Genomic DNA, 10,771 nt, shown 5'->3' with positions numbered 1-10,771 from the left:
GTGTGTGTGTGTGTGTGAACTGCACCAATCAACCTTCATTATGCCACTGCTATTGGAGCACTAACAAGGTGGGGCCCTCACTCCATGTGGGGCCCAAATCCTGGACCCCACATGTTTTGACCCCCTTTGCTGAGGTAGTTTTGTTGTTACTGGTAAACGTAAAAGTGTAAAAACATTTAGTTACTGACAGGTTAGGGTTAGGGCATTGTTTTGATTTTGGTATAAATTAGCATTCTTTAGCTAGGCCTATTGTTAGGGTCAATATGAATGGACGTCAATGGGAGGGCCCCACAAATATATTACGGTGGGGCTGTGTGTGTGTGTGTGTGTGTGTGTGTGTGTGTGTGTGTGTGTGTGTGTGTGTGTGTGTGTGTGTGTGTGTGTGTGTGTGTGTGTGTGTGTGTGTGTGTGTGTGTGTGTGTGTGTGTGTGTGTGCAGGGCCGCTGACACCTTTGGCTGGGCCCAGGACAAAGTCCTATGAAAGGGCCCCCCCACCCAATACATTCAATGTAATGAAGACCCAATGATGGGCCCCCAATCTCCCTGGGCCCAGGGCAACTGACCCCTTTGTCCCCCCTTGCCAGCTTCCCTGTGTATGTGTGTGTTTGTGTGTTTGTGTGTGTGTGTGTGTGTGTGTGTGTGTGTGTGTGTGTGTGTGTGTGTGTGTGTGTGTGTGTGTGTGTGTGTTACTGTTTGTTACATTTTCACACTAAAGCGTTTTATCGCCTCGTGAAACATTCTAAAATAGAGGATGCTTTTCTGTGCCCTACCTCAATTTTCTGTAATTTATTTAATGTCCAGGTAATGAGGCCAAAAGGTCAGATAACAACAGGATATACATCTCCACTGAAAAATCCCAACTGTTCCCCAAGTCTATCATTATATAGCCTATCTATCTTTATGATATTCGTTTGAAAAGATATTTCTATCTTTTTTATTTGAAGTAAACTTCAGACAAATCTATCTCAGAGCAACAATCACTTTAAAAAAAACTTCAGCAGAACAGCACTTGATTATTGTTTTTTTTCGTTGCTTGTTGAAAGCCATCACCATTTTTATTTGACATTATTGCTCTAAGCCTTCCTTCAGCGACAACAAAGGTGTTCAAACGATAACTGACCAGGATATTGGTGTTGATATGTTATTATGAACCCTGCGTTAATAATTTGATTAACAAAGTGTTTTTTTCTGTGATTGATTGATAAGAAAATTAGGTATGTTAATGAACAGGCCGCAATGCTCTAATCTGATTTGTTCAGAGTGGGTGAACCTGGAGCCGGCGTGGGAACAGATTTATCACTGCAAAAAAGAGGAGTCACACACACACACACATACACACGCACACACACACACACACACACACACACACACACACACACACACACACACACACACACACACACACACACACACACACACACACACACACACACACACACACACACACACACACACACACACACACACACACACACACACACACACACATACATACACACACGCACACGCATATCCACATGCACACACACACACACACACACACACACACACACACACACACACACACACACACACACACACACACACACACACACACACACACACACACACACACACACACACGCATGCACATACATATACACACCACACCACACCACACCACACCACACCACACACACCACACCGCACTCACACACGCACGCAGGGGTGTCGTTCAGGAGGGACTGAGTCACCAGGGCCCTACGTATATAGGGGGCCCACACACAGTCTGATTTATGTAGATACAGTATATGGATGGGGGGTCCATTGGAGCTGCTTGTACTAGGGCTCAGAATTTGCTGCTACGCCCCTGCACACGCACGCGCACACACACACGGCTGTGGCGTTTTCCGTTTTCCCAGTTTCACAGGTCCTGCTTCATCTGTGCAGCCCTGTCACCCCCGCTGGCCCTATATATAAGCTATGCAGTCCTGTCACTTGTTTCTGAGGATTGTTACCCGGTTACAAACGTGCATGGAGGAGCTGCCTTTGATAACGGTGAGCAGTGTACCCTCTATTTCAATTCTGCAGAAAAAATATAGGGAATAGATCAGTTTCTTCTTTTTTTTCTTTTTCTTCAATCTTTGCGGGATCAGATAACCTGTCTCACTGCTGAGTCTACCTGTCTGACCCTGCAATGGATGAAACAGATGAGTTTACGTTAAATGGGGTGACATTATAAAGGCATATTCTGTACATGAAGGGATATTTGACATTTACTGTATACTCCTTGCCTTTTTTCTTGGCAATATATGGCAGAGTTCTTCACACGTCCGGAGTTACACACCCAAAGTGAAACCGTTACGGAAGAAGATGTCACATACCTGGATGTTTTGTCGCTTTGGTGAGTAAGGCAGACTCGGATCCTGTTTCAGGAGGAGACAAATCACGAGGACATACACATTGTCCTTGTCCATTACAGATTGTGGGAATGGTGGTTTATTATAGCAACCTGTTCAAAAAATGACATCTGCTGGTTAGAAGCAGAAATATTAAACCTTACCGATAGGAGGCTGTAATGTTTCATGATATACATGTATGATTGGAGTACCTTTTACACACCATCCGCCTATCAAAACATACAGATAAACAATACGGGGAACAGTCAAGATTTGTTTCAAAGCCAAAATCACACAATAGTTTAGTGTAAAATGTATGAAATGTCTATGACTAACGTCTAATTGAGGCCAATTATTTTGAATATTATAAATTAAATTGCATGTAAATTAACATTTTTTATTATATTTCAATAGAAAGACAAATCAAGCTTTCGGACAGACTTGAAAAGGGTGCATGCATTGTAGAGTTCCTACTGATGCATTCTAGAGTTCCAACACTTTACAGTATACAGCTGCCTCCATGTTCACACCAAGAGAGATGAACATACAATGGACAGCATGCCATGTTCCCTCCCCGCGCCAAAGTCACCCCGTGACATGAGCATCACAAGACATATGTACAGGGCTGACTAAAACAGATGTCTCTTTGCTTCTCTTTGCTTCTCTTTGCTTCTCTTCTCTTCTCTTCTCTTCTCTTCTCTTCTCTTCTCTTCTCTTCTCTTCTCTTGTATCTTGTATCTTGTATCTTGTCTTCTCTTCTCTTCTCTTCTCTTCTGGTCATGTTGTCTTCTCTCCTGGTCATCTTCTCTCCTCTCCTCTTCTCTTCTCTTCTCATCCCTGTTCTTTTTGTCTTGCCTTGTCTTGTCTTGTCTCGTCTTTTTTTTGGTCTTCTCTTCTTCTTGTCTCGTCTTGTCTTCTTATCGTGTCTTCTCCTCTTTTCTCGCCTCTTCTTCTCCTATTGTCCTTTCTTCGCTTGTCTTCTCGCCTCATCTTTTCTTCTCCTCTTGCCTTTTGAGTTCTTGTCTCATCTCATCTCATTTTATCTTGTCTTCTCTTCTCGTCTTTTCTCTTCTCTTCCTCAGCTCCAGTTGCTGTTGTGCTGGTCATAATCCTGAACGTTAAGGGCTCCGTGGAGGACCCTCTCCTGGCGTGTTTACAGGACCCTGACTACGAGGAGCTCCTGGGGGTGATGGCCAAGGGTCTGCCTGTCACCAATTCCCCCCAGCATGTAGCCATTGTGGGAGGGGGTATCGCTGGACTCACTGCAGCTAAACTCTTAGAGAGTGTTGGACACAAGGTACATTTCCCAGATCTTTCGGCAAATGCTTTGGGGAGTCCCATGTCAAATGAGGCAGGGGAAATACAAGTGCATGCCAAGACTGTTCTTCATTTGAGTTTTGTTAACTGAATTTGCCTCAAAGCATATATTGAGGATGTTTGGTACAGTTTGTAGATGTGACATATGCATTGGGGATGTTTGCTAGAAGTGCAATATGTTTGTAGGTACACCATGATGAAGATGTTGTTCAATGTGCCATATTCACTGAAGGCATTGTTCGATATAACCAGGTGACTCTGATTGAGGCGAGCCATCGGCTGGGTGGCAGGGTGGAAACCTATAGGAATGAGAGGGAGGGCTGGTATGCAGAGCTCGGAGCCATGCGGATCCCCAGCTTTCACAAGTGAGCACACACTACACACTACACACTATGGCGCTTTATACCATGTCATTGCATTCTATGCCATTCCACAGTATCCTAAAGTATGGCATTCTGGTATGTCATTCCACAGTTTGCCAATCCACAGTTCACCATTCCACAGTTCGCCAATCCAGTTCGCTAGTCCACAATTCATGAATTCACTGTATGCCATTCCAAACTTTACCATTCCATATATGCCAAACTATTCCAAACAATTTTGAAAAATGTTGCTCCACAATACACCATTCCACAATACACCCATTCCACAGTTATCTATTCAACAGTATACTGTTCCAAACTGTGTCATTCCATACAAAGTTTTCACAAGTGAGAACAAACTACGGCACTCTTTCCACAGAACACCATTTTATTTCTATAGGGGTGAATTAAGGTAAATTGGGCCACTTTTTTTGCAAATAAGTGAATTGAAAAAAGTGCCCCAATTTACCTGAATTCACTTATATTACGTAATAAAAATACAAATGCATATGTCAAAATACAAATTCATTATTTACGTAACAGGCGTTAGCTCTCCTTGTCCTGAAAAGCTATTGAAAATCTATCCCTTTTTACATTTCTTTTAGGATTCTGTTAACGTTGGTGGCCCAGTTGGGACTCCAGCTGAATGTCTTCATTCAGGACGACGACAACACATTTTACTATGTCAACGGGCTGCTGCACAGAACCTCCACAGTTAAGGAGAACCCAGACGTGCTGGGTTACCCGCTCAACGACACTGAGACAGGCAAATCTGCCACTCAACTTTTCGACATTGCACTAGGGAAGGTAAACATTAGCGTTCACAAAGTAGCCTATGTAAACTATCTTAGTAAGCTAGCTGGACTTGGATCACAAACCGATCCAGGCATTTTGGCATACAGTAGACAAGCCCCTCACCCCCACCCCCATACTACAATTATGATGGGCTCAGTCCACTGTATACAGTGCGATGCGAAAGTATTTGTCCCCTTACTGATTTTTTACTTTTTTCCACATTTGTTACATTCAGCCTTTTCAGATCACCCAACCAAAGTAAACATTTGGTGATTATTTCATTAGTTAGCACAAAATGCAATCTAAACCTGCATTGGTCTGTGTGAATAAGTAACCGCCCCATCTAGTAAACCTGTCTCTAAGGGAAAATTCGAAACAAACAATAAAAAAACAAAACAAAAGCATCAGCCCGTGATGACTGTTCGTCCACCAGGAAAATGCCCTGTATGCCAGATTACCAGTCCAGCCACCTAGCCAAAGCCACTTAGCGTCACATTTATTTCTCCTGATGGCTTGGTATAGCCATTGCACTTTTACAAAATACCACCCTGAAACATGCTGTTCTCTGGCAAAATAAATATTCTATTTGTGTTACATTTTCTCTGCAGATACGAGATGATTTAAAAACTATTGGCTGCAATTCTGTGCTGAAAAAATATGATTCATATGCTGTCAAGGTAAACATAATTCGATGTTCAGATGTAATGGTATTATTATTATAATGTAATGTGCATTTAATTATAGTGCTTGTGCGCTCACCACTGGCACTGTCTTCCTTTGCAGTAGTGACATTTTGCAAATGTGTATACATTTTCATCTTTTTACCTCTGCCAAGGAGGTTATGTTTTCAGTCACATAAATAAAGTGAATGCGTATAACTATTGTATTTCAGGAATATTTGGTGAAGGAAGCAAACCTGAGTCGAGGAGCACTAAGAATGATAGGAGACATCCTGAATGAGAACAGCATCTTTTACACAGCCCTGACAGAGATGCTATACATTCAATCTGATATAAATGACAATATTGAGTAAGACCACATTTCATTCCTTCATATTGTGTCTGTGTTTTCCCCTGTACACTGTGCCCAGATGTTTTTGTCTATTGGAATGTCTATTGGAATTGAAAGGTTTTCTTACCACTCTAATACATACACTAATATGCTTCTTTATTGCTTTTTTGTTTATTTATTTTTATTATTGCTCTAGCCACTGTACTTTAGTCAGTTTGCACTGTTTTCAGATGTGCTTTATAAATACAAACGTAAAATTCACTTACTTTCCTCTACTTGGGATGCTAGGAATACTACGTCACTCGTTCTAGTATCTAGTTTATTGTGGGCCTATATATTTCAATTATTTCCGCATGAGTTTCACAGACACAATATCAAGTATCAATGGCATCACAAACTAAAACTAATAATTTATCATTTCCAGGTATTATGAAATCATCGGAGGCTCAGACCTCCTGATCAAATCGATGGCCGACATGCTTAACAGCACATTACTCTTCGGGTCAAAGGTCAAGCGCATAACTCAGTCGGATGACAACGTAACCGTGACATATCAAGACTGGCGTAACCCCTCGTCCCTCGCAAACGTCACAGCAGACTACGTCTTGATGACCGCCTCGGCCAAGGCCACGCTGTTTGTCGACTTCCAGCCGCCCCTTTCCAACCTCAAGATGGAGGCCCTGCGCTCTGTGCACTACACTAGCTCCACCAAGGTATCTACTGTATGCATGTATGTCTGTATGTATGTTTGTAGTGGAAGTACTCCATGAAGGTAAAGTTCTCAAGTTATGAGTTGTATGTAGGCCTATATACGCATGTATGTATGTATGTATGTATGTATGTATGTATGTATGTATGTATGTATGTATGTATGTATGTATGTATGTATGTATGTATGTATGTATGTATGTATGCATGTATGTATGCACCTGTATACATAGGCCTGTTTCGTCTGTCCTGCCTTTATCTGTGAATGAAGGCTGGTGTGGTCCTATGCTCCATGCTTTGTTTTTACCTGATGGTGCTTTATACTGCACATGCACAGTACATGTGCAATAATTTTGTTGACGTTATGTGTACATGTCACTGAGTCTTGCTCAGGAATGCAAAATGAGTCTCAGTGAAAACTGACACATAAAGTCCTATTGTATGGTATGATATCGTAGGTGGTGCTCAGCTTCAGCGAGAGGTTCTGGGAGACGGAGGGCATCAGGGGCGGGAAGTCCATCACGGATTTGCCCTCTCGCTTCATCTATTACCCCAGCCACGGCTTCTCTGGGAAGGGAGGGGCCCTCCTGGCCTCCTACACATGCTCAGATGACTCGGCGCTGTTCCAGGGAGTCAGGGATGATGACCTGATGGAGGCGGTGCTGAACGACCTGGTTAAGATCCACGGCGAGGGCATCCGCGGCCTGTGCACTGGAGGCGTGGTGAAGAAGTGGGGTCTGGACCCCTACAGCCTCGGGGCGTTTGCTATTTACACTCCCTACCAGCAGACGGACTATGCCACTGTGCTCTTCAACAGCGAGAGGAGGGTTCACTTTGCAGGGGAGCACACCGCCTCTCCCCACGGCTGGATTGAGACTGCAATGAAATCTGCCATCCGAGCTGCTAGAAATATTAACCAGATGACAATTTAGAATCTTGGAATAATAATAATAATAATAATAATAATAATAATAATAATAATAATAATAATAATAACTCTATCTGACCAGCTCAGGTGTTCTAAATAAGTGACATTTTCCATGGAATCGACGCCATACAATTGAATGCTTCTTTTGAAAATGTATGTTTTTACTGGGCGGTGCTAGACCTATTAGGCCTGTTCTGCATGTGATGTTGGCCTATGATATGACAATTATCAGCTGAAATGAAATGAATGCTTGAATGCTTTTGAAATGTTAAGCTGTACTCATTCCAGCGTTTAACCTAAAAAAAAACCTTGGTATTGTTTAAGTGCATTTATTCTTTCATGATTAGCCTAGTGGGTTGTTACTTTTGACATAAACTATAGCCAGGGAAGCCGACAAGGGGGAGATAAATGGGTCAGTTGTCCCCGGCCCAGGGAGAGAGGGGCCCCAGAAATCGGTCTCCATTATATTATGTATAAGGTGGGGGACTCTTTCAGGAGACTTTGTCCTGAGCCTGGGAACACCTGTCAGCGGCCCTGGCTATAGCCAAAGCAGAGCTTTTACATAGATAGAGATATGGGCCATTTGCACCTCTGTCTTTGCAATGCTCTCTGAGTGGCCACAGGATCTGTTACAAAGGACATCCAACCTACTCAACCAGAAAGACTTGATTGTCTGTCTGTACAGGTCAGTCCAGAGGTCAGCCAAAAGTATTCTACACACACACACACACACACACACACACACACACACACACACACACACACACACACACACACACTTTTGTAAGCCTATAGGCTATATTATATACTATAGGCTATATATTTAATTTTTTTCCTGATGAGTTTCACAGACACAATATCAAGTATCAACGGCATCACAAATGTATTTATTGTTTCCAGGTATTATGAAATCATCTGTGGCTCGAACCTCCTGATCAAGCCGATGGCCGACATGCTCAACAGCACAGTAGGCCTACTCTTAGGGTCAAAGGTCAAGCGCATAACTCAGTCACAATGTAACCGTGATGTATCAAGAGTAGCTGTACTTATTCCAGCTATAAAACTATTTTTTCAAAAATGAACTTTGTGTTTTTCATTGTCTAAGTGAATGTATTTCATAATTAATCGACTAGTGGATTATTTCTTACCCTAGTAGGCCTACGCTTCTAAAGACAAAGGGTCTGTTGCAAAGGACGTCCAACTACTAAAGCCAGAAAGATTGTCTATCTGTAGGCCTACACAGGTCATAGGCCTATTTCTACAAGTCTTCAAAGGCCCAGAGGTCAGCCAAAAGTATTCTGCACCATTTCTGAAGTCTTGGAAGTCCCAGGTGCTTGCTCTCCTCAAATGACCTGTCTTACAGTGGATATTTCACATCGAAGAGAAACACCCTACCCTACACTGACATCTTAAGCTACTATAGAGTTGCATACAACTCTGAAAATATGGCATATCATAGTTCTACCTTTTCATTTTGCTTCAGCAGATTGAGAATAGAAGCACTTGCTACCATTTTATGGCCCTCTCCTAATCATTGCTGATGCTGAATTCGTCGATTTTACGTTTATTTGCGTGCTACTACAACGTGTAGAGCTAGCCTATTTACAAACATTCCCCTTCATAATATCTTTGTGGTGGGTGTGAAGGCTTTACTTCCGGGTCAGCCTATCGACCTTGGTTAGTGGGGATCGTCATGGCGGCCCTAGTCAGACTTGGTTCGTTTTGTCACAGAGGTGTCAGTCGTAAGTATTGTTTATCTTTTCTAGTAGGTTTGCCTTAGTGATGTTAAGTTATGTATCTATACAAACGAACCACCGCTTCACCGAAAGGAGCTATCACTTATGTTTCAAGTGGGCAACACTGCCGTTAGTGTGTATGATGTCATGTTCATACCGAAGTTGACGGTAGCTGGCTACCCCAAGCAACCGGCTTTTCGATGACACAATCTGACTATCAGGCACATTTATTTTGCCGGTTGCTTTATCCGGTGAGGTTTCAACAAGCGATACGCAGTGAGGTTAATTGGTAAACCTTGACTACCCAACGTCAGTGCTAGATGCAAGCTACCGTTGTCGGTAAATTAGCCACAGTGACATCACTTGGTAGAACTAGGGGTTGCCTGGAAAGTTGTGCTAACAAGCTAACCAGTCAGCTACAGGGTGATCAAAACAACCTCGTATAAAAGTGACCATACCAAATTGGTGTCAGTCACAGCCAGCTAGAGGCATGTTTACGCCGAGCGAGCAAGGCAAGCTAGACTTTCAGGTTCTGCTGAGCCAGTGGCAGTAAATATATCTAGCCAGCATTAACCTTGAGGTAGCATGTGCTAGCATGCTCAGGTCCCCCTTCCAGTTCATTTGAAGTAGTGCGAGGCTAGAACTAGAAGTAGCTAGCCGGGTGGACACTAGCGTAAGGTCAACTGACCCACATCCTGAAAGTTCAGCTTGATGGACAATCGCACATTGGCAGCTGACCTACATCTCCAAACCCTGAAAACATTCCTAGAGTTATATTTGCCTTCTGAATCTCACACGAGACTGATGGTTACCTGTCACTTGACACACTGCGATAAACAAGTGGCTAAAGCAGCTACGATGCATGGACTAGTTCTACGGTCAAGTAGTAAATAATTCTAATCGCGGCATGCCTTGTATCATCAGTAATAGTACCCACTCTATCCATTCAGCTCTGTTCACAATAATACCTACGAGTCATTTGCGTAATATTGACCACACGATACTAGTTGTGAAAGAGACCGAAGGATAGCAGGGCGCTTTGAAATCTTATCAGCATCTCGATAACCACAGGTGGAACCTGTGTGCGGCACATCTTTTGTTAACGAAGCATAACTGGGGAGTATTCCAAGAACATGGTTAAATGATAAACTTGGCTAAGGGGGCGTTCCTCATCATTTTCATCATCAAGGATCCGGCAGAACATATCTCGTGCACCGTATATTATAAGTTCAAAATAAGTTTTTAAAATGCGTGCAGGCAATAGGCCTACAAAAATTGTCTTGTACTGATTTTTTGGTACTGATGACTGTCGGAAAATCAGGGTCCCTTCACTTCTTTTTCTTCTATTTTCGGACGATTCGGGTTCCTGCGCCTCTTTTTTCCCACCTCAAGCACTTACCTGTAGGAAGTGGTCACTCTGCTATAGCCCACGGGTGAGGGCCCCAGGCTCTTCTATAAGATGATTTACCATTACCTCTAGGTTAACTTGACCTGGTGTAGTCAGGTTCTTGCCATACTCCCCTGCATGTCAATGAA

At 42.9% G+C, this 10,771-nt stretch overlaps 1 protein-coding gene across 1 annotated transcript; it reads left to right on the top strand.

The window, feature by feature from the left end:
- The first annotated feature begins 2,291 nt into the window (after positions 1-2,291).
- Positions 2,292-10,771, top strand: il4i1 (interleukin 4 induced 1). The gene is made up of 9 exons (XM_063206349.1): positions 2,292-2,331; positions 3,461-3,675; positions 3,948-4,060; positions 4,663-4,864; positions 5,461-5,529; positions 5,745-5,881; positions 6,288-6,576; positions 7,030-7,491; positions 10,652-10,771. Exons 1-9 carry the CDS (start codon positions 2,292-2,294, stop codon positions 10,670-10,672), a joined length of 1,548 nt encoding a protein of 515 aa, XP_063062419.1. The 3' UTR covers positions 10,673-10,771.

The sequence above is a fragment of the Engraulis encrasicolus genome, chromosome 9 (genome assembly GCF_034702125.1).
Source record: "Engraulis encrasicolus isolate BLACKSEA-1 chromosome 9, IST_EnEncr_1.0, whole genome shotgun sequence".
NCBI classification, from domain to species: Eukaryota; Metazoa; Chordata; class Actinopteri; order Clupeiformes; family Engraulidae; genus Engraulis; species Engraulis encrasicolus.
The sequence above is the reverse complement of the archived record's forward strand: the minus strand, read 5'-3'. Positions and strand labels throughout refer to the sequence as shown.